This window comes from Carya illinoinensis, chromosome 11 (assembly GCF_018687715.1).
Source record: "Carya illinoinensis cultivar Pawnee chromosome 11, C.illinoinensisPawnee_v1, whole genome shotgun sequence".
NCBI lineage: Eukaryota > Viridiplantae > Streptophyta > Magnoliopsida > Fagales > Juglandaceae > Carya > Carya illinoinensis.
In genome coordinates this window covers 40,981,126-41,006,251 of record NC_056762.1, presented here as the reverse complement: position 1 = coordinate 41,006,251, position 25,126 = coordinate 40,981,126, and the positions used below count along the sequence as shown (strand labels likewise).

Below are 25,126 nucleotides of genomic sequence, written 5' to 3'. Positions count from 1 at the left end.
TCCATTAATATTATATATATTTATATAATGTTAAGGCATTGGAGCTGCCACGCTTCCCTTAGATGGCTTGGTGTTTGGTCCTCTGAAAAATGCCACTGCATCTGGTGTTCATGATAAATTAAGAACACAAAAGACTGTCAAAAGCCTCACTTCCTATGACAATAGCAATATTCGTCATATTAATATAATATCGAAATATAGGAAGACACGTCGCCCGGCACATTTCAAACATATATAATTTCTTTTTCTTTTATTTATTTATTTAAAAAAAAACGATTATATATATATACACGTTTTCTTATATTCTAACAAATAGTTACGTACGGCTAGCACATAGATTCACATGCAACTCCATGATTTAAAAGGTACACATTTGAGTTGAGCCTTCATCATTCCATCTTCCCCCAATACTTTACCTAATTATCATGTTGATCATGATGCGGAGACCTTAACCTCTTTACTAAAATATATCTTTTATAGGAGAGATTACGAGAGAGAACGTAAAAGAATGGAAAAATCTAATTATAATAATAACTATGTATTAATATGTGTATAAATCTAATGTGATTAGTAAAAAAATAGATTTTATTAAAAATAATATTAATTTAAATTTCGAATAGAAATAAATCAATATTTATACGCAGATTAATACGTAACTTTACTTATATGTAGCCAAATTTTTTTTTTTTCTTGTAACTTCTAATTTATTTATATCTTTTTATCACCACCTTAATATATAGCTTTTACATTGATGCATGCTATCATGGAGTTTGGACAAGGAGGACAAATGTCTTTGATTTCGAAAGCAAGGCATTCATTCCCATTCTTGGATCGGTAACGAGTTGGGTATATAGGACCAGAAACAAAGGATGGCCGGTTTGTTGGTTTGCTAGATTTTTATTATTTTTTTCAGTTCTTTCCAAAAAAAAAAACAGAGAGAGAGTTAGAACACATGTTAATAGGGGAATCTAAACAAATCATCAATAAATGGGCTAAATTGATGCACTCAATCTTCAAAGTATGTTGAAAGTCTTTGATTCTTTATTAGCCGTTACATAGAGGGAAAATGAAAGAATTATTACTATTTTATTACATATTTACTACTCATTTTGTATTTAATTTTTTTTAAAATTTTTTATTTTACTTAATAATTAAAAAAATGACTATTAATAAAATTATATATATTTTTAATTTTTTCTTAATAGCTAAAGATATTAAAAAAATATTTAAAAAAATGATAAAAAAAATCTTAATACCTTATAAATAGTAAATAGGTAATAATAGCCTATCACTACATAGAGACCCCACACACATTTCATCGGCAACACCTAGAATACCTTAGAATGTTGGATGACGCTAGAGCCACCGCTAGGCTTAATTTTTATTTATTTTATTTCAAATTATTTTTAAATATTTTTAAATATTTTTAAATAATATAAAAAATTTATAATAATATTAAACAATTTTTTCTTAATTGGAAAAAAATAAAAGGGCCAGCAGTGGCCAAAGCATTTCCCTAGAATGTTATAGAGCTCTACCAAGGGAAAAGGCATGGGAAAGGAGGGGCAGTTCAGTGTTGCAGTGTCATAGAGTTAAGAGGTCTGAGCCATCTAGGAGGCCATCGAAGCTGTACCTCTAAATACCGCAGCAGAAAATGGCGAAAGTGCATTGACAACTTTACTTGAAATAGTTTTTCAGGGTCAAGAATATAATAATGCTCAGCCACCGCCTTGATCCAGAGCCGACATATTGGAATTTTCAACTGGCTGGAAGTTTGACTTTTATATACCTCTCTCGGCAATTGGAGTCCACACTTATCCAACTCTGATTATTCAAGACATGTCCACGATGAATGATGGAAAGAAGAAAAACGTGTGGCAGAGAAATTGAGAATTACACCCAAAAAATAAAAAAGAATGCATCAAAGCAATTAAAAAATGTCAGACTGAGAAACAAAGGCATGGCAGGGGCAGTTGGGCGGGTGGGGGGCATGTCTGCGTGTTGAGAGGTGACGCGATGCCAAAAAAATAATAAAAGCAGCCGTCATGTTAACTTCATACGGCAATCAAGCAGGACCCAGGTCCAGTGCTGGGCCACCAGGAGGGAAGCCTTTAAAAAATAAAAAAGATAACACAGCCACTGTAACAATGTTATCAGAGAGCGTTTGGGCTCCCTACATAGGACGGCATTCATTACCTTTGTGATTTCAGTGCGGAGGATGCAATAGCTTACTATTTTCATCACAAAAGCATATGACATGATATCCACATTCTCTACAGCTTATGATAACATATTAGATCAAGAAGAATGGCCCATACTTCTAGCAATTTCAGCTGCATAGTGGAAAGAAAAATAAAATACATGGGATAATTGCAAAGAGGAGAGAGAGACTTATCGACGAGCTATAAGCTATAAGCTTAGCTAAAAATGGCTACTAGCCATCCTTCTAGGACCTATACAAAAAGAAAATCAGAGAAGGAAAAAACACACCAAATGAGTAACTTATCTTGCACCAGCTAAACTGCGTGCAGTGATCTTGCTGATGATGGTCAGCTTCATTTGGGGTTTACATCAACCAGTTTAACGACCAGAAACAAAAAATGAATTGGTTGAAATTTGATTCCCTTCGACCTGAACTTTTCTGACCTTTGCCTTGTCGAGGCGTGCTCGCCTAACAGCTTCCTGAATCTGCCGATCATGGTCCTTCAGCACCTGATCCATGTTGCTTGATGGAACTAGCAATGGACCAGAGTAGTGTATTTTGTGACCCTTTGACCCATAACCAAGCTGAACCAAATGAAGGTAAGAATCATGTATTAGGCTCTGAGAAAACAAGAACAAGAGACCATACTACTACTACTACCACTCAAATGGAAGTTTTTTTAAACAGCTTAAAAAGCAAAATCAGGTCTGTAAGGAAGTTAACTACTGCAAATCACTGGGCTGACAAGTTCTTGGCAGTGGACAATCTCACTAGATAAAAAAGTAGTACGGTACAATAATATAACGACAATAATACCAGTAGAATTTGAAGAAGAAAATTTATTACAACGTACATAACTTTAAAAAGAAACTTCAAACTACTTACAAGAATTGGATCTTTGTTGCTGATTTTTGCATCTTCCTTTTTATGAGAACCTGCAATTCCCTGCGTGTGATGCTTTTGATCTTGCTGTATCACAAATTCTGAGCCCTCCTTGAAGGATCCCGGAAACCTGCCCATAAGTTTCGCAACTTCTGGCTGTGAAGAACTAGACCTTTGTCTGCGATCTTCAGATATCCTCCTTGCTTCCACTAAACCTGATATTGTTGACAAATCAACCCCAGTCGATATCTTTGCAGCATCTTCCAAGTTCTTGCCAGCCTTTGCCCAGGCAGCCCGGTGAGCCAGTGGCCCTGAATGGGAGGCTCTCTTGTGATGATGCTCCTGGGGCTCTATGCTTCCTTCGACAGCTTGTGATGGTCTAGGTGGATCAATTGGAAAGCCGGAAGCAACTTCTTCCAGATGAGGGTTAAACTTTTCACTCCGGCTCTTAGAGTTTGATTGACCTTGTCTTTTCTGTAACAAGAAATTATTAATCATGCAATTTTAACAATATATAAGCAAGATGATAAAAAAGAAAAGGAACAAACAAGGAATAAAATAAATATTGAATAATTTACATAGAAAGCTAAACACATGGCTTAGATAACTCAAAGAAGATACTTAAAAGAGATTGTGATGGTCTAACGTTTTGAAAAGGATACATATTTCCAAAAGTAGAAATTGGTCCGGTAACCTCAGACTACTATCATGGTGTTCATGTTGCATATCCCCATGCACAAAGCACAAGGCGGAGAATGGACCAGTCTAAAATCATAAGACGTAATCCATCCAACGAATGATTGAAATTGGTAAACTTAGTGAACAGTGAAAGAAATAAAGTTATGATTGACTAATTAATAATTGACTTTCTCTTAAGGAATTTAAATTGGAATCTGCACGTGTAACATAAGTACTATCCAAGGACATCAACTTAAATCTTTTGATCCAGTAAGTTCCTTTATATTGTGTTGACTTCGAAGAAAACCCATATATATAATATATTATGGTGCATACATGCTTAATATATGTAGGGAAGCTAGTTATCTAATGTGTAAAACACAAAGGCCTTTGCCAAAAAAAAAAACAAAACAAAACAAAAGAGCTCTGTGGTCACTCTGAAACAGGAGGATTATTATATTAGTTCCACAAAGAAATGGACAAACAAATAGCCATTTTGCTCCTTGAATTTTAAGTTCTTAAAAAACGCTTTCGTATAATCTGCATTGCCGATAGAGGGAAATAAAAAAGAACAGCCAGAAAAAAATAATAATAATAAAATTAAAAAAAAAATCCAAAACCTTTTTTTTTTTATAAGTAAAAAAAAATCCAAAACCTTATTAAATATTATATTCCTAAAACTTTCTTCCTATAAATTTACATCTAGAAGACTGGAATGCTATTTATTTATAAGTAGAGGTATCTTCTCTGCTAATATTCTTATACCCTTAAAAGTTTGAAATTAAGCATGTCATCAATTGAACCTCAAGGATCAACTGATAATGGCAAATAAATTAAAATCACCACACAAATTACATACCCCAATCCCCAATAAAAAATAGAGGAACTAAGAAAAAGTCAAATAAACATGAGTTACCTGCATCGACAAGACTAATTCAGCATTTGCATCAGGCGCCGGAATGGCTCGAGATTCCCTTGTTCCCCTCCTTTCGAGGTCAAGTCTCTGGCCTCTGCTTCCTGCTACTCCTTGTCTATCCATGTTAAACAAAAATAGGGTTATTAGTGCATAAAACACCGAAGCTATCTATTCCTTTGGCAGGAATGATAATATCTATTAGAATTTGCATCAACATTACTTTCACAATAATCCACCACAAACTCAAGCCTAAAAAGCCAAAATACGTCAGAAATGAGACCAATGCTGTTCTCCAGAGTCAAAAGCCAACAAGCAACATTTTCCTTCATACAATTAGTGATTTTAAATTACTGGATATTTGTGTTGACAAAGTTAACAAGAGAAAACCATCGCAATATGTATCTTGAAACTGCCAAAACACTGTTGTCAACTCAGTCACCAAAACCCGTTTCAGTTAACAAATTTACCACATGATGTGCAAACACTGACAACCCAACGGCTCTGGTTACCAACGGCTTTATGACTGGTTTCTCAATGGGTGACTTGAATAGGGGCCTTATTTCTATCTCTCACTCGCTTTTTGCAGACGACACTAATTTTCTGCGAAGCAAACAAAGAACAACTTAGGCCCTTCTCCTATGCTTTGAAGCAGCGTCGGGTTTGAGGGTGAACTTTGATAAATCAGAATTAGTGCTAGTCGAAAGAATCAGTACTATTCAGCAGTTGGCTAGCATTTTGGGCTGTAAGGTTGGTTCTCTCCCTATGACCTATTTGGGGATACCGTTGGGGGCTACTTCCCGATCCCTACCAATCTAGGATTCAGCTATTGAGAAAGTGGAAAAAAGACTGACAGGGTAGAAGAGACTGTACTTGTCAAAAGGAGGTCGTGTGACTCTTATCAAAAGTACTCTCTCTAATCACCCAACTTATTTCTTGTCTTTATTTCCAATCCCAACCTCTGTGGCTTCACGCATTGAAATACTTTATCGGGATTTCTTATGGAGCGAGATGGGGAACGAATTTAAGTTCCACTTAGTCAAGTGGGACAAGGTATGCAGACCACTCTCATCAGGTGGATTGGGGATAAAGAACTTGAAGACGTTTAACCGAGCACTTCTTGGTAAATGGCTTTGGAGATATAATATGGAACCAGAAGCATTATGGAAACTAGTCGTTGTCTGCAGACATGGGAGGACATGGGAGGGTTGGTGTACTACAGAGGGGAATGCCCCTTATGGGGTGGGGATTTGGAAACACATCAGACGAGGATGAGGAGTGTTTGCTAACTGCACTAGATTCTTGATAGGGGAGGGGACGGGTATAAAATTCTAGAGGGACATCTGGTGTGGGGAGAAGGCATTGAAAGATGCGTTTCCTACCGTGTTCCGTGTGGCATGTGAGCCAGAAGCTTCGGTGGCGGATCTTTTGGTTCGTTCAGGGGATCAAGTCCAATAGAATGTCACCTTTAGTAGAGCAGCTCAAGATTGGGGAGTAGACAGTTTTGAGGCTTTTTTCAGCTTAGTGTATTCCACGAAGTTGAATGGCTTGCGAGAAGATAAGTTGTGGTGGACACCTGCGGGTAAGGGAAACTTCTCGGTTTGCTCATTCTATAAATCCCTTGTAACCACACCAAATAGTCAGTTCCCTTGGAAAAGATTGTGGAGGAATAAGGCACCTCCCAAAGCACTTTTTTTCGTCTGGTCAGCGGCCCTGGGTAAGATTCTGATGACAGATAATCTGCGAAAGCGCCCAGTAATTATTGCATACTGATGTTGTATGTGTAAGAAAGCTGGAGAGACCGTGGATCATCTGCTGTTACATTGTGAGACAGCTAGAGCCTTGTGGTGCGAAGTAGGGCTGTTCATCCGGGTTTCGGATCGGGTATCCGGGTGTACCCGGCCCGGAGTCCGGATTTCAAATCCGGCCCAGGTTTCGGCCCAGGTACATCCGGTTATGAACCGGTCTGGAACCCGGGTGCATCCGGGTTTTTTAAAACCTGAAAATCTGGGTTTCGGGTTGTACCCGATTTTCTTCTTCTTCTTCCTTTTTTTTTTTTTTTGAACTTATAAAGTTACAGTCGCTGGTGTGCTTGTTCTTCTTCTATTTTATTTTTTTTTAACTTACAGCCGCTAGTGTGAGTAAATCCGCTACACTAGACCATCGGAGCACTGATTGAGGGCCACCGACACGCCAAGCAGAAAACCACCGGAAGAAACCTCCACCACCGCCAGTCTTCCACACCCACAACGTTCCTACACCCACAATACAGAATCTCTGTTTTTAAGCATGAAAACAGAGCAACTTTAGACTCCACCGTTGCCCAGCCACCGGAAACTGCCAGGGTAGTGCTATGTTCTGTTACACCCAAACCAAAATACTTCTACCTGGAAAACCATCCTCCACTGCATCTTGGAAGCCACCGTACGTCCAGCAGCCCTCCACGTTTCCTTCCTCAGCCGCAAATAACGCCGGTCACCACTTCTCCCTTTTCAGGTCGTCACCGCCAGCAGAAGACATCGGGGAATGAGCCTCCACCGTCTGACGCCGATCAATTGAAGGTCAGCACCTTAGGAGCAACCCCCCCCCCCCCGGGCTGCGGCTCCCACACGTTGCATGGTATACGTAACTCTCTCTCTCTCTCTCTCTCTCTCTCTCTCTCTCTCTCTCTCTCTCTCTCTCTCTCTCTCTCTCTCTCTCTCTCTCTCTCTCTCTCTCATTCTATTGCCTCTCTCTCAATGTTGTTCCACTGGAGTCTAGGACATTAGGTCAATTCACTGAGCCACGGTTCCGTTGCCCTCTCATTTTAAAAGAACCCGGGTATTGGGTTTAAACCCGGGTTCCGGGTTTAAAATCCGAAACCCAGTCCGTGTTCACCCGGGTTTTAAAATGAGGGTTTAATCCGGTCCGGATGAACAGTCTTAGTGCGAAGTGTTCAACAGAATCGGACTAAACTGGGTGATGCCTGCTACGATGACTGAGTTATTGGCTAGTTGGGGGATGCCGAGTGGACTACCATAGATCAAAACCGTTTGGAAAATGGTTCCAATCTGTGTTATGTGGTGCATATGGCGAGAGCGTTATGAGCGGATTTTCGAAGACAGGGAGCAAACACTAGTGGAGCTTCGCTCTCTTTTTTTCACCTCTCTAGTCCTTTGGGGCATTGCTGTAGATTTTAATGGCCAAAATAGGCACGATTTTCTTATGTCTTCTTTAGCAACTTAGATAGGTTTTATCTCTTGTATAACTTCTTGTTTTACTTGGGCTATGCCTATTCGTATTAATACTATCGTTTACCTATCAGAAAAAAAAAAAAAAAAAAAAAAAAAAAAAAAAAAAAAAAAAAACATTGACAACCCAAGTTTCAAGACCACCCTAGGAAGCACCTGTATGGATAGAGGATGTAGAATACGGTACAGATATGGATTAAAATATTAATTAAAGACTAAAATATATTTTTTTCTATTTCTATTCTTATTGAGCATTACCTAGATCTCCCCCCTCCCAAACCAAAAAACTCCCAACTTTCAAATGAACAAGAACCAAGAAAATGAATAATTGCCTGCAATCGTGGATGAAGACAAGCTTAGGCTATCCTGATTGTTCTAAACGAGGTCAACACCACAATCAAGAAGATGAACTCTCTCTCTCTCTCTCTCTCTCTCTCTCTCTCTCTCTCTCTCTCTCTCTCTCTCTCTCTCTCTCTCTCTCTCTCTCTCTCAAAATTCATTTACAAACAAAAATCTACAACAAGATATCCTACGGCTGACATATATCAAATACATATCAAATGTGGATATGCCCGCAATTCTTATCGTGTTTAGACAATCATGCTTCTTAAATAACGCCATAAATATCAAAAGGCATGCTTCTGTTTGAAGCTAGATAATAGCATATCACAAAGCGAGGCACTCTGAAAAAAATTGAAAAAAAAATGTTTACCTTCTGGCTTCCTCATCCCGTACTTTCGCATCAAACTCTTTGCTCGGAGGATACTTCGGCAAGCTGGCAGGATCACAAGGAATTGGTTTTGTTGTAAAGAACTGGAAAGCATAAAATAAAAAAGACAAATAAGAAAAATAACAGTAACCAGCAACACGAGAAAATAGCAAAACAAATAAGATTAAAACTCCCAAAATATAGTAGTTATGACGGTGACATGATTACCACATTTGGCCATGAAGAATTGATGCTTTTCTATGTTTCATTACCTTAAAAAATATCAAGATAATCCACACCCAACAGTAAAACAACAATAAGGAAAATTTACAGAATTTCAAAAACAGCTTACCTCACTTGTGAGAGCAGAAGCTGCAGATCCACGATCAGCAGGATCTATGGAAAGTAAAGTCTCCATCAATGCTAATGCAGGCGCAGGGAAATCCTTAAATGTTTCTGCAACACAGCGTCTATAAGGTTGCTGGGGCTTAAATATCGTTGCATGAGGCAACTTAGATTTTCTCCAATAATCCTCGGAGGGTGAACCGCAAAGCTTGAAAATTTTATGTAATTGCTCCACCTACAACACAAAAGGTAACAGAGTTTAACAATAAATTCAAAGAACTAGGCTATTTCTCAGTAAGACAAGCAAAACGACATACTGAAAGTGAAGTAAAATGCAAAAATATTTTAGTTACGTGGTTGGTAATAGGATATCATATTAATACAGGCATTACTGGGACATCTATTTTATGTAAACTATAATTTGCTCAAATTCAGTACAATTGACCACGAAAATTTGGGAAATTTGGAAATCCCTTAACACAAAATTACCAGATACCCACTATAACCAGTGACAATCAAAAACATTATATGAATATCCAAAATCTCTAGAGGAACCATCTCTTGCCATTCATGTTTTCATATCACAACTTTTATGAAAAGAAATATATTCTTCCATACTGCAATCAAAATCCCATTCCCTACTGCTGTATGCAAATATTCAAGTCTGCCCATCTCTTCGTTAGGAAAAAAGGACTGCATATCCCTATAGTTTTATAACACTTCAAAAAAGCAGTCTAAATTATTAAATCTTCTTTAAATACTTGAACGCCGATAAGTAGCGCCCATAAACTGCATCCCGAGCAATAGTGAAGAATCACTGCTTGTAAGGGAAATTCCAAGACAGATCTTTAACCAATAAGATGATCAATCCGATGAATTGTTTGGAACTCAAATAATGGACATATATATATTGTCGTCAACACTATAATAAGTAGATCATGTGCACAAGTCCTATGATGTAGAAGAGAAAGAACAAATACCTCGGTTCTTCCTGGCATAATAGGCTTGCCAGCATATAATTCAGCAAGTATGCAACCAGAACTCCATAAATCCACAGCCGTTCCATAGTAAGTAGCTCCAAGTAAAAGCTCTGGTGGTCGGTACCAAAGAGTTACAACACGACTTGTAAGTGGCTGACTTTGATGGGGATTGAAAAAACTTGCCAAACCGAAGTCTGCAATCTTCAAGATGCCATTGTTGTCAATTAGAAGGTTGGAACCCTTTATGTCACGATGTAGAACACCATGGCTGTGGCAGTGATCAAGTCCCCGTAAAAGTTGTTGCATGTAACATTTAACCTGCAAATAGATGAATTAAATAAAGGAACTCAAACACCAAACTAAAAAAGGCACAAAAAAATAAAACATCTCAATATTTCTGGATACTAGAAGATAGATTGCCAGTCATTGCTTTTTTTTTTATAAGTAATGCCAATTCATTGCTATTGTGAAAGATATAACCGACTAGCATTATCTGACTCTAATGTCTGGGAAACCTATATAATGATTAAATCATAGCAAGCTGAGTTTACACGGAACAGGGTTAAAGCATTAAATCAAACAGAAAATTGCAATTTATGGCTGGGTATAATACCTGTGCTTCTGTAAATTTCAGACCAGGGTGTGAAGCAAGCCCTGCCAAATCATGATCCATGTACTCAAAAACAAGGTATAAGCTACAAGACATCCTTGATGTAACTAGACCTTCCAATTTTATTACATTTGGATGATCAAGCCTACGCAAAATGTGAATTTCCCTAGCCATAAAGCGAACACTCTCGGGCTCCAGGTTATCAAACCTTACTTTCTTTAATGCAACAGTTTTATTATGTTCAAGGTCACGAGCCATATAAACATTACTGTAAGTTCCCTGGCCAATCTGCAAAAAAAAAAAAAAATAGATATCATCATAAGACAGGCCAAAACCAGCAAACAGGTAATAAAACTTAAAGTGGACAGCAGCATGTAATTGAACAAGAGAAGCAAAGAACCGCCTGTAAGAGCTAAATATAATAATCTTCTGTTTATTGAACTTTATTAAGATACCTCTCCTCAACACCCCCCCCCTCCCCCCCCCCCCCCCCCCCAAAAAAAAAAAAAAAAAAATTAAGACATTAGGCAGCTGTACATCACATCACCCAAACAAGAATGAAAAATACAGAAAAAATCATATCCAGCTCAACAAATAAGTGTTCATTGCATCAAGCGCTCATAGTGAGAAGTCTCAACCAAACAAGTATGTGAGTGATTCTTATGTCAAAACCTCGTATGGTAAAGATACACACAACAATGACCCAATCCCCCCCCCCCCCCCCCAAAAAAAAAAGGCGGAGTAAAAAAAGAAGTGGAGAACAGAAGAACCAGGGAGTTAAAGGAGCTGTCTAAACAAACTGTAGCCAGCTTCAAAGACAATGTATAATAATTTTCCTCACTTGGACCTATTATTGATTTCAATTTTCTGTTCAAAACAATACAAAAATTGTATTTTCCATCAATCATCATTTCATTATGTATTCCGGCGCCTAATTAGACCCGCACCCCAGACCGTAATGTACCTTAGGTCAAATCCCAACTCGGTGCTTCATCACTAATCTGACATTTTTCTAACATTTTGAATAAGCAAACAGCTATTTTCATTTATTTAATTTTTGAATTAATATTTTCATTCTCAAAACTTGCTGAGAATAAATAATAAAAAAAATAAAGGATTAAGTTACAAATTAGAATAGGTATGGACCATAAGGTATTCTAAAATACCTCCCTCTAAAATTACTTATAAAAAAATTAGAATAGGTATGGAAGGGTGTGTATAGCACCCTTCCAAGTGCTCACGAGATTGATAAAACCCAAGAAACCATCACAAATTTTTTTTCGATGAGTAAACAAGTAAATAAAAAAAACAAATAGCCAGCCAAATAGAGATGTCAAAAGATGGATCTGGTCTAAATTAGTAAAAGTGGGGTTATTTCTTTCCCACCACACTTCCACATAAAAAAGGGAGCTGCCTCCCACGTCACACCACTGTCATACCTACCAAATCTCCATCTCCAATCTCCAGATTCCGTTAACTTACAGTTCGGGGCATCACCCAATGGACCCCAAATAGAGATAAGGAAAATGAGGAACACTTCCAATGCCACTAAACAATGTGGGAGGTTATGGTCCACAAATCTAACTAAAGGCCAATCTTATTTTTATTGGTAAGTTACACCCGTACCCCACTGGGACTTGATCCCATAACTCACCCTCCATCCTATGACCAATGTTTATGGGGATAGGAAGTTCTATTAGGGCTATAGGTCGTTGTCTTAACCCATGTGCATTATAATGTTTATGAGGATACAAAGTTCTATTAGAGTTAAAGCTCTGTCTTAACCCATTGCCAGCTGTAAGCATACTTTGGAACAGAGTTCTCAGTTCAGGTAAGTCTCGGTGGCAGTAACTCACTTGCTTCCTATTGCAACAATTCCAGCTGAGTAATCATAATAATAGTTCCCTTGGCGCTAAATAAAATTGGTTATAGGTAAACAAAAATCTTTTAGATAATTTTGTTCCGAAATGCTATATGAACCACAAGGAAATGGGTTTACACTAGGTCGCATATTCATTCCCAGATGCAATTTTAATAATAGAATCAACAAAAAGCCTCCAGGTTGAGTTAATGGACTGATACACAAAGCAAGTTGCTATCTTAAAAGAACAAAAAATGATCATCTGCATTGAACCATAAGCATTTCCATGATGCACAAAATAATATAACTTCAGACAAATAACTAAAGGAGCATACTTTATCCAGCTTTTGAAAAGAATCAGCACGCCGTGGAGTCCATCCTCTAATAGCCTCTCCAGCCACTGCAGCCAACCATGATGGCCACCCTGCTGCAACCTGCTCCCCTTCTGTAGCTTTCGGAACACTACCCATTCCTGGATGTTGAGCAACTATATACTCCATCTTCTCCCTCTTGCTCTCCAAATGCCCACTGTGTAACTGAACCAAACCATTTGACTGCTTATCGATCAACATTGTCCTCCCATCATTGTTATCATATCGATCCTTGGCTCGATGCACTTCCTCCCTTCTGGACGAGGTCACTCTCAATGCCCGCCAGTCCGACGATGCCTTTGAGAACCGCTCTCTCGGGCTCTCCTTGCTATCCTCGATAGCGGAGGGCTTGCAATTGATGCAACCCATTATGCACCAAAACCACCCCCAAAAACAAAACCCTCCTTCTGAATCAATATTCACCTCCCAAATTTCCCATTTATGCAATACTTTCCTCGTCTTCAATGCCCATACTTGACGTACTTAACTTTTAAAAATATATATATATTTATATATATATATATATCCCTGAAGGATTATCTTAAAGAAGCATGGATTTCAAACTAAAACCCAACACTACCATCGACTCGATCAATGACAACTCAGAAAGTTACAGTTCTGGAAGAAGCAGAAACCCTAGAATCTAGAAAGCTTTTAAAGAACTGAGTGAAAATCAATCCACAATGCCTTGAAAAATACAGTTCTTTTGCACCGGAATTTCACTCCTCTACAAACCCCACTACTTCACAGGCTAGAAATGGAAAAAATATATATATAATAAACGAAACTCAATCCCTCAAATCACAAAAATAAATAAATAAATATTAAAAAAAAAAACGCAAAGCACAGCGAATCTTCAATTCACTTCCAGTACCTTGGAAAAAATTACTCCCATGCAGCAGAGACGCTGGTGCAAGAACATATTTCACAGAGAGGGGGATTGAAACCCTAGATAGAGAGATCTATGATACGAACAGGGAAGCCTTGGATCTAGGGCACGGAGATTTGAGAGGAAAACACACGTAGATTGAGTTCCAACTGAAAAATAAAAATTGAAATGAAAATTAAAATAAATAGATAAAAACTGAGTGTATTTTAAGACGGGGTAATTAAATAAATAAATAATAGTCGCGGCGCGCGTTTTTTCAGTTGCGAAGGATGGAGTGTGTCCCCGGCTGTTCTTTTTGAGTGTGTGAGACACAATGGCAGTGAAAGCGAAGCATCCTGTAATGAACCAGCCGCACATACTTCTTGTGTCCTTCAGTCACGCGCTTCCTGCTGTATCGCCAAAAATACGTTTTTTATTTTTCACAAGAGTTGTATTATTTGTAGCAATAAATCATTTTTAAATTAAATAAAGAAAATATAAAAAGGAGAGCAGTGGTATAAAATTCCAATAATTAATGAGGACATAACATCGATCGACCGATCAAAATGTGCATGAAAATCGTGGCGGCATACCATATTCAGAAGCACCACTTAAAATGTTTCCCAAACAATAACAATTGTCTACACGAGGTACAAATGTTTCAAATGTATTCATTCTCTGTCATTTGTTTTCTCTTATTTATTCTCATTCATACTCATTCTTTCTCTTCTTTTTTTTATCTTTTCTATTTTTGGAAAGAAATTTGTCATTATTCATTCATAAGAAAAATATACATCCATGATCGAGATATATTCTCAAATGTTTTTATATCAAATATGATATCATAAATCAAAATAATTCATATAGAACTCTACTAGTATATTCTTTATTTTTGTGAATGGTCTGATTTTTACTATTACTGATACTTTCTACAAACAAGCGTCAAAGAGATAATATTATTTGCCTTAGCAAAGACTCGACTTTACCCTTTATGGAAACGGGAGACTCAACATCTATAAGCAAATATTCGATAGATGAATTCTTTTTTATTTTAATTAACAATAAAGAAACAAAAAATGAAATAAGTGAGATAGATGCAAAAAAAGATGAATTACAGTTTAAACCGTATTCGATAGATTTTGAGATATATAACAGTCTGTAAAGGCAACTGTAACAGCCCGCTAGAAATTTAATTGTAAAATTTCTATTAACTTTAGGAACCTCGTGAAAACCCCATAAGTTTTCACGAATCCATTAATCGTATAGGTTTTTGTCTAACTACATAGTTAGTGTTATTATTTACTATGGTATCAGAAGTGTGTTTTTGATTATTGGAGATAGTTAGAAGTGTCAAAATGTATTATGATTTGTGCCATTAGACTCGGAGGGTTATTTAAAGTCTTATGGCGCAATAACATTTGTTCATATTTTCGGACAAAACGTCTGTTCAAAACTGTAGATATTATTGGATAAAAAGAAATATCTTGAGGTAATTTTCGTGAATATTATTGGGTAAAAATATTTTGAGTTGATTTTTATAGATATTATTAGATAAAAATATCTTAAGTTGATTTTTTGTAGATATTATTGGATAGAATATTATGAAATAATCTTTTATAGATATTTTGGGTAGGAGAAAACCACACTCAACTCTCAACTCCAGCCTTATCACCTCCCTTATCTCGTCCATAAATATGTCCAGCCAGCACCCATGAACTTATTTTCAATTACACCTTCCAATAAAAGATTATCAAACACTCTCTCTCGGACAGTTTTTAGGAGTTCTTTTGCACGCCCATTTCGAAGCTGTTGTAAGTGTTTTATCATAAAGTCTCCTTCATATAAGTTGTTTCTTTTTTAGTCTAGTTTACATGGATATCTTATTTGCCTCATTTGAAGATCATTTGGTCAGTCAAATATTGTGTAAACTATAGAAAGGTCATTCTGGGAGATAAACTGGAGAATATGTTATAGTTTGGAGTTTTTGACCAAGCTAATGGATAGATATTAGTCCGAAATTTTTATGGAGTATTGTTAACATGTATATGTGACTATTGGTTGAGGATTTTTGCATGATTAAAGGTTTTGATGAAAGATTTTCTTAGATTTAGAAACTTAGAAACTGGAAGAAGAAAAACAGTTTCTGTTTTGAGAAAGTTTAACTCTTTGGTGGTCTAAACCTATTCTAATGACTTTAATAATTTTATTAGAGGATCCTAAGTATCTTATATACATGTTATATTATTATTTTGAAGATATTTGATGTTAGTTTCAAAGATATGAAATTTTATGTAAAAAGATATTCAAATAAGCCAAAGTGTGGATATTCTTGGCTAAATTTATGTTTTGGTTAATTTCTAACCATGTGATCTTGAATTAGAAGCTTATATATGTTTTAGGACATCTTTTTAAACCATGTGATGGTTTGGTTTGAAGATCATATATTTATAAATCATAAATCAAGAGATTTATCAAAACTAGTTGAGGAAAAAGTTTCTGTTTTTGGACTAAGTGTAGAACCAAAAACTCCAAATGTTATTTTGTGATTTTGGTGACTTTGGTTTGATGATTTAAAGCATGGTTGATGTTAGGATGATATTATGAATATGTTAGAAGTAAGATTTGATTTTTGAAACTCTTGTAGATGTTTTGATTTATGGTCAAAACTTGTGATTCAAGTGTTTGGATCTTTTTACAAAAACGTTTGGTGTTGATTATTAGTTTTTTCTAAATGGATGTTTTAAGTATGATTTTGAACTTAGGATTGGAAGATGTTTGTTGTAAAATTTTGGTTTAAGCATAAGTTTTGAAGTTGAAAAGAATTGCAACAAAAAAATAAAGGGAAATGGCCTATGGATGTTTCGGCCATAGTGTGTTTTCCATAGTTGTGTTTTGTTTTAAATTTTTCTTAGTTGATATTTAAGTTTAGGACAAAATTTATATGAGGAATGTAAATTTTGGAAACTTTTGGAGTTAGTATGCAAAATCCTTAAGTTATGGGTAAAACGGTCATTTTCCCACATGTAGAGAGTAAAATGAAAATTTTACTCTTTAAGTTAGTATTTTCCATATTTCAAATTATTAGTGATTTAGTTCTAACTTTTAGAATCACTAATTACAGTTCATCGTGATCGCACTTGAAGTTTTATAAGAAACGCAGATTTCGAGGTAAGTTAGCTTTTAACTTACTGGCAGTCTACTGTGTATGTGTGCTAAGTAAAGGAACTATAGTGTATGTATGTATGTTATCATATATATCATGCAATGCCAAGTTATCACGTAATTATCTATTATACAGAATTTATTTTGTCATCAATTTTTATCTGTTACATAATATATTCTGTCATGTATTACTGTACATTACAAGTATGTCATGTTAAATATGTTGTCTATTATATGTTATGCCATGTTACGAAATGTTTCTATCTCAAGTTGGTCATGTATTTCAAGTTATGTTCAAATCACGTTATGTTACGTCAGGGCTCCAGTCCTTTCGTTTTCCAGTCACGTTTCATCTTGAGTACATTCAGTTTGTATAGAATACATGGGGCCACAACAACTGTGAAGTATGTATTTAACAGCATTGTGATGTGTAGAATACATGGGGCCACAACAACTGTGGAGTATGTATTTACACGTAGAATACATGGGGCCACAACAACTGTGGAGTATGTATTTTTCATGTTAAGTCAAGTTTGCGTAGAATATATGAGGCCACAACAACTGTGGAGTATGTATTTACACGTAGAATACATGGGGCCACAACAACTGTGGAGTATGTATTTTTCATGTTAATTCAAGTTTCAGAGTAAGTTCATACTAAGTCAAGTTTCAGATCAAGTTCATGTCAAGTCAAGTTCAGTTCATGTTTCAATTTAAGTTATGTCAATTATGCTATGTTGTACGCTAAGTTATGCTTTAATTAATTATGAATTTGATTATGCATTTATGCTTTTACTGTCATCCATGCATCATTAGCATGTGTGGAAGTTTTTTGTTAACTTGCTGAGATTTGAAATCAAATCTCACTGTGGTAGTCCCAACTACCATTCCCCCCGAATGGTAGATCTTGTTACAGGACCTGAAGGAGGATCAAGAGCTGACCAACTGTGACGCCCCCAAATTCCGTTTGGGATCGGACGGACATTTGAAACGTCGAGACATGCAACACAAGGTTACTTGCCCCCGTTCATGACATATAAGATGCAATGTTCCTAACATGTATCTAACATTATGCAATATTCGCAGCGGATAATTTTTTTCTTTAGCAATACTATGCATCAAATTGAAAATATCCCAAATGCTTAAAACATACTTCATACATAAAGACCCATTGAGTAGATCACAACACTAGTCCAAAATGGTTATGATCCAAAAAATACTAAAGATGCAACTCTATTGTACAAGTAGTAATTTACGTTAACTACTATATTAACATTGACGTCGCACCATCGCTTAGTCAACTGTGTCTAGTTGATCAGCTCCTGATTCTCCTTCAGGTCCTGTAACAAGATCTACCATTCGGGGGGAATGGTAGTTGGGACTACCAAAGTGAGATTTGATTACAAATCTCAGTAAGTTAACAAAAAACTTCCACACAAGCTAATGATGCATGCATGACAGTAAAAGTATAAATACATAATCAAATTCATAAGTAATTAAAGCATAACTTGGCGTACAACATAGCATAATTGACATAACTTAAATTGAAACATGAACTGAACTTGACTTGACATGAACTTGATCTGAAATTTGACTTAACATGAAAAATACATACTCCACAGTTGTTGTGGCCCCATGTATTCTACGTGTAAATACATACTCCACAGTTGTTGTGGCCCCATATATTCTACACAAACTTGACTTAACATGAAAAATACATACTCCATAGTTGTTGTGGCCCCATGTATTCTACGTGTAAATACATACTCCACAGTTGTTGTGGCCCCATGTATTCTACACAAACTTGACTTAACATGAAAAATACATACTCCACAGTTGTTGTGGCCCCATGTATTCTACACATACTGAATGTACTCAAGATGAAACGTGACTGGAAAACGAAAGGACTAGAGCCCTGACGTAACATAACGTGATTTGAACATAACTTGAAATACATGACCAACTTGAGATAGAAACATTTCGTAACATGGCATAACATATAATAGACTAGGGGTGGGCAGCGGGGCCCCGTTACCCGCTGCACCGCCCCGTTCGCCCCGTCCCCGCATAGTGCGGGGCGAGGCATCCGCACCGTCAGGGCCGGGGCGGGGCCCCCCGGCCCGTAAGCTGTAACCCCAGCGGGGGCGGGGACGGACCCCCCCCGGTCCGTTTTTCCCCCGCCCCGTTACGTATCATATATAATATATATATATATATATAATATAACCATCTTAGATAAACCAAATCCGTAACCCAAACAACATAATCCTAACAATCTAGAAACCATAATGTTGCGAAAAACATCACTTACCTTGGGTTGAATCAGTCCAAGTAGGCTACGGCAGAAAGGGGTGAGTGGTGAGTAGTGACACCATGCGGTGAAACTTGTTGGATCACAGTGGTTTGAATGGAGGGCAAGTAGCGGCTCGGCTTGATGGCAAGATCAAAGCAGTGGGTGAGAAACAGAGAGGGAAACGAACAGAAAGAGAGGCGGGTAGAGAGGACTTACCGGTGGCTTCGTTCGACGTCGTGAGCAACGGTGTGGCAAGTGACGTTCTCGAAGTGGAAGGGCGGGCTGATGAAGAAGGTTCGCGAACTCGCCGTGCTCTGCGACGTGGAACTCGCGAACTCACCGTGCTCTACGACCCCGAAACCCATACCCAGAAAGTTTCTCCCGAGTCCCTCCCCTCCCCTCCTCCCTCTGCCACGCCGGACGCACGCCGTCCCTCCTCCCTCTGCCACGCCGTCCCTCCTCTCTCTGCCACGCCGGACGCACGCCCAGAAGGGGGGTGTGGGGGGCCGGACGGACTGCCCCCCCACCCCGTACCCCGTCATGCGGGACGGGGTACCCCGCCCCCGCACACCGGAGGCGGGGGACGGGGGGGTGCCTACCCCGCACAGTATGGTGCGGGTAGCACCCCTATAATAGACAACATATTTAACATGACATACTTGTAATGTACAGTAATACATGACAGAATATATTATGTAACAGATAAAAATTGATGACAGAATAAATTCTGTATAATAGACAATTACGTGATAACTTGGCATGACATGACATATATGATAACATACATACATACATTGTAGTTCCTTTACTTAGCACACATACACAGTAGACTGCTAGTAAGTTAAAAGCTAACTTACCTCGATCTCCGCGTTTCTTATAAAACTTCAAGTGCGACCACGAGGAACTGTAATTAGTGATTCTAAAAGTTAGAACTAAATCACTAAATATTTGAAATATGGAAAATACTAACTTAAAGAGTAAAATTTTCATTTTACTCTCTACATGTGGAAAAATGACCGTTTTACCCATAATTTAAGGATTTTGCATACTAACTCCAAAAGTTTCTAAAATTTACATTCCTCATGTAAATTTTGTCCTAAACTTAAATATCAACTCAGAAAAATTTAAAACAAAACACAACTATGAAGAACACACTATGGTCGAAACATTCATAGGCCATTTCCCTTTATTTTTGTTTGCAATTCCTTCCAACTTCAAAACTCATGCTTAAACCAAAATTTTGCAACAAACATCTTCCAATCCTAAGTTCAAAACCATACTTAAAACATCCATTTAGAAAAAGCTAATAATCAACACCAAACTTTTTTGTAAAAAGATCCAAGCACTTGAATCACAAGTTTTGACCTTAAATCAAAACATCTCCAAGAATTTCAAAAATCAAATCTTACTTCTAACATATTCATAATATCATCTTAACATCAACCATGCTTTAAATCATCAAACTAAAGTCACCAAAATCACAAAATAACATTTGGAGTTTTTGGTTTTACACTTAGTCCAAAAACAGAAACTTTTTCCTCAACTAGTTTTGATAAATCTCTTGATCTATGACTTATAAATATATGATCTTCAAAACAAACCATTACATGGTTTAAAAAGATGTCCTAAAACATATACAAGCTTCTAATTCAAGATCACATGGTTAGAAATTAACCAAAACATAAATTTAGCCAAGAATATCCACACTTTGGCTTATCTGAATATCTCTTTGCATAAAATTTCATATTTTTGAAACTAACATCAAATATCTTCAAAATAATAATATAACATGTATATAAGATGTTTAGGATCCTCCAATAAAATTATCAAAGTCATTAGAATAGGTTTAGACCACCAAAGAGTTAAACTTTCTCAAAACAGAAACTGTTTTTCCTCTTCCAGTTTCTAAGTTTCTAAATTTAAGAATATCTTTCATCAAAACCTTTAATCATGCAAAACTCCTCAACCAATAGTCATATAGACATGTTAACAATACTCCATAAAAATTTCGGACCAATATCTATCTATTAGCTTGGTCAAAAACTCCAAACTATAACATATTCTCCAGTTTACCTCCCAGAATGACCTTTCTATAGTTTATACAATATTTGACTGACCAAATGATCTTCAAATGGGGCAAATAAGATATCCATGTAAACTAGACTAAAAAAGGAACAACTTATATGAATGAGACTTTATGATAAAACACTTACAACAGCTTCGAAATTGGCGTGCAAAATACCTCCTAAAAGCTGTCCGAGAGAGAGTGTTTGATATTCTTTCAATGGAAAGTGTAAATGAAGATAATTTCGTGGGGAGAGGTGGCTGGAGATAATTATGGATGAGATATGGAAGAGATGAGGCTGGAGTTGAGAGTTGAGTGTAGTTTTCTCCTACCCAAAATATCTATAAAAGATTATCTCATAATATTATATCCAATAGTATCTACAAAAAAAATTAACTTAAGATATTTTTATCTAATAATATATATAAAAATCAACTCAAAATATTTTTACCCAATAATATTCATGAAAATTACCTCAAGATATTTCTTTTTATCCAATAATATCTACAGTTTTGAACAGACGTTTTGTCCGAAAATATGAAAAAATTTTATTGCGCCATAAGACTTTAAATAACCCTCCGAGTCTAATGGCACAAATCATAATACATTTTGACACTTCTAACTATCTCTAATAATCAAAAATACACTTCTGATACCATAGTAAATAATAACACTAACTATATAGTTAGACAAAAACCTATACGATTAATGGATTCGTGAAAACTTATGGGGTTTTCACGAGGTTCCAAAAGTTAATAGAAATTTCATAATTGAATTTCTAGCGGGCTGTTACACCAACTAGATACAGTCGATTGAACGACGGTGCGTCGTTAATGTTAATGTAGTAGTTAAATTACTACTTGTACGATGGAGTTGCATCTCCAGTACTTTTGGATCATAACTATTTTGGACTAGTGTTGTGATTTTAGTTGTTCAATAGGTTTTTATGTATGGAGTATGTTTTAAACATTTGAGATATTTTTAATTTGGTGCATAGTATTGCTAAAGAAAAAAAAAATTATCCGCTGCGAATATTATATATTGTTAGATGCATCTTAGGAACATTGCATCTTATATGTCATGAACGTGGGCAGATAACCTTGTGTTGCATATCTCGACGCTTCAAATTTCCGTTCGATCTCAAACGGAATTTGAGGGCATCACAGCAACACACTTATATCTTTTCAACCACAAATACTAAATCTAAAATGTATGATATTGGCAAATTTGATAATCTGGCACGTGTGTCGATATAAGTTGCCATAAGAGATGTGCGTGACTACCACAAATGTCATTCTTCCTACTGAGTAGTTAACTTAATCATTAAAACTTTATTAAATGGAACATCCCAAAGGAGTGTTATGTTCTTGTAATGTCATTTTTATTATCGTTCTCGCATATATAACATTAAATGATTGAAAAGTTATATATAATCTTTTACGTATTTTCAACCACTAATGTCACATAAGGGATTAACTTGAAAAAAGATTATAAATGAAACGTGTCCTACTAGATAATATTCATGCACATGTATATACATTAATATGAAAATTTTTATTTTCAAGTTAGTATGTAAAACACATTTAATACTTGCATGCAATTTATCTAATAAACATAAAGCATAATTATCATTTGAGTAAAATTGCAGCGCGTCCAATGCACGTGTTTGGAGAGAAGTATAGTTGTTACATTCAGTTCAATTTCTCAATTAAGAAATTTCCAAAAAAACCGTTGGATATCGGACAGTTTTTTACAAAAAGTATTTATATACAATAACTATAAGAATAAATAAATAATACTACTTGTCGCCACATTGATCTCGTCAAAACTTTTTTTTTATTTTGTGATTACAAAATTATTTTTGAATGATGTTATAAATTTTTTAAATGTGTAAAGATATAAAAAAAAATTAAATGACCATGAGATCCCTCCTCTGACTATTCCTTCGGTGAGTGCAGTACTCTAAGGTTCTGGTTGGATATATAAAATATTTTATCTTATTATTATAATTTTTTTAAATTATTATATAAAATATAATAAATAATTTAATATTTTTAAATTATAAAATAATAATATTATTAAAAAATAATATTATAATAATATTTTATTCAACTTTTATCTTAATTTTTATTATCTCAATTCATTCTCTAAATTACATCTAATTATAATATCAAATATAAATGATATCACGTGGTGTTGCATTTGCTTCATAAATAGTGTTTTAGGTGAGAGATTTTACCATCCAAGCACTCGCACGGTAAGGATGGTACTTCGCAATGAGGGTCCAACCAACGGTAATATATTATAAAATATATTATATGGGTATCATTATTTTAATTTCCTAATAGATGTGTTACATGATCTTAAAAAATAAATTAATAAATTAATCATAATTTAATATGATATATTATATAATAAAAAGAGATAATTTATACAAATTTTAAATAAATAAGTCCTGATTGTCATCTGTCAGTCAATGTTGGGACCATGCAATTCACACAAAACTTGCACCACTTGAAGCACATGGAGAGCAAAGAAATATATAAAACTTGTCATAAAGACCTCACACCATGCCTACTCGTGGGCAAATATGAAAGGAAAGAAAAACACAAAATCAACTGATTGTGGAGGATGAAATCGAAAATGTTTGAGATAATTACAAGGTCTGTAAACCAGCATACGCACAGAAAGACTTGAAGCCATGCCCCAGTTGGGTGAGCCACATACATCGTCGACGTGCCTGACAGAACATATCGAGGATGTGGGACAGACTAGGATTAATTACTGCCCTCCACCAAAACTCATCTACCATATCCAACATTTTGTAGGTCTCACATATTCATTCTCAAATAAAAATAAATAAATGCAAAACAAATAATCCATTATCAAATTAAGATTTTCCATTTTACTTTAAATTTTAAAAGATCAAACAAAATTTTTTATAATTTTTAAAATAAATGCACGATGCTTATATAGCTTACTAATATATCTAATATTACTCTTAACAGTATACGGTTGTAGAGAACACAGCCACCATTCACGACCAAACAGCTGTACATGTCCATGTCCAATTAAATAATGCACAGGCATCCACATAATCACGCACAGCATGAAATTTATGGCAGTGTCTTCTCCCACTCAGACAAACAAACGAGTGTATGGGACCTTTCTTCTAAGCTTTTGACGCGGCAATTTGCGTTGGGTCCAGTACTTCTTTTGGCCTATGTATGTATGTTTTTCAAGTGTTTCCATGCAGCGTAACACTTTGTAAAGCTGCTCATGATCACAGCCTTTTCAATTTTTTGTTTGTTTTTGTTCTTGTATTTTTGGTACTCACCAAATAGGTTTTAATACCACCAGGCTACTCACACTCTCCCTAGTCGTAAAAAAATTTATAAATCTAACTCATATCATAAAATTAGTTTAACAAAAAAAATTTGCATATAATTTATAAATATGCTTAAGACCTTATCTATCGATAATGTAAGATTTATTTTTCAACATTCTCCTTTACATACATGTCATTATTTTTGTTAGTCTTTGTCACATAGTAAGTGGCGTGAGCTCCATTTATACTAAACTTGGCTCTGATATTATAGAGAAATTAATGAGTTTAACTCATCTTATAAAACCAATTCTACAATAGAGATTTGCATATAACTTATAAATATATCCAAAATCTTATTTATAAATAATGTGAAATTTATTTTTCAACATGACATGCATGCAGGATCGCTCCCAAGTAGTGAAAAATAAGGTCTCTGAATTATTTAAGAACGTGTGATTTTTCCCCCAACTAATCAACAAAGGAACATGGGTTACTTCTCATGGGAGAGACAATGTGTATGCAAAGGATGACAAAAAGGGCAAATTAGGTGACACATGAAGACATGAAAAGCGTGTTTTATTTATTTATTATTTTTTTAAATGTAGTAGGCGTCATTAGGATAAGAGCG

At 35.9% G+C, this 25,126-nt stretch overlaps 1 protein-coding gene across 1 annotated transcript; it reads right to left on the bottom strand.

Annotated features, from left to right (window-relative positions):
* Window positions 1-2,204: 2,204 nt before the first annotated feature.
* LOC122281366 (probable serine/threonine-protein kinase At1g54610) lies at window positions 2,205-13,968 on the bottom strand. Its single transcript, XM_043092779.1, has 8 exons — window positions 12,747-13,968; window positions 10,554-10,838; window positions 9,941-10,258; window positions 8,968-9,195; window positions 8,619-8,719; window positions 4,680-4,794; window positions 3,089-3,559; window positions 2,205-2,787 (listed from the first exon to the last, which is right to left on the bottom strand). The coding sequence occupies exons 1-8, from the start codon at window positions 13,149-13,151 to the stop codon at window positions 2,581-2,583; spliced, it is 2,130 nt and encodes a 709-aa protein (XP_042948713.1). The 5' UTR covers window positions 13,152-13,968; the 3' UTR covers window positions 2,205-2,580.
* Between the last annotated feature and the right edge of the window lie 11,158 nt (window positions 13,969-25,126).

Excerpts from the sequence above, each read along its gene's own strand:
- LOC122281366 (XM_043092779.1), bottom strand. The coding sequence starts at position 13,151 with ATGGGTTGCATCAATTGCAAGCCCTCCGCTATCGAGGATAGCAAGGAG. Across the intron at positions 10,839-12,746 it reads CTTTTCAAAAGCTGGATAAA|ATTGGCCAGGGAACTTACAG; the intron begins GTATGCTCCTTT and ends TTTTTTTTGCAG. Across the intron at positions 3,560-4,679 it reads AATTAGTCTTGTCGATGCAG|AAAAGACAAGGTCAATCAAA; the intron begins GTAACTCATGTT and ends TTCTTGTTACAG.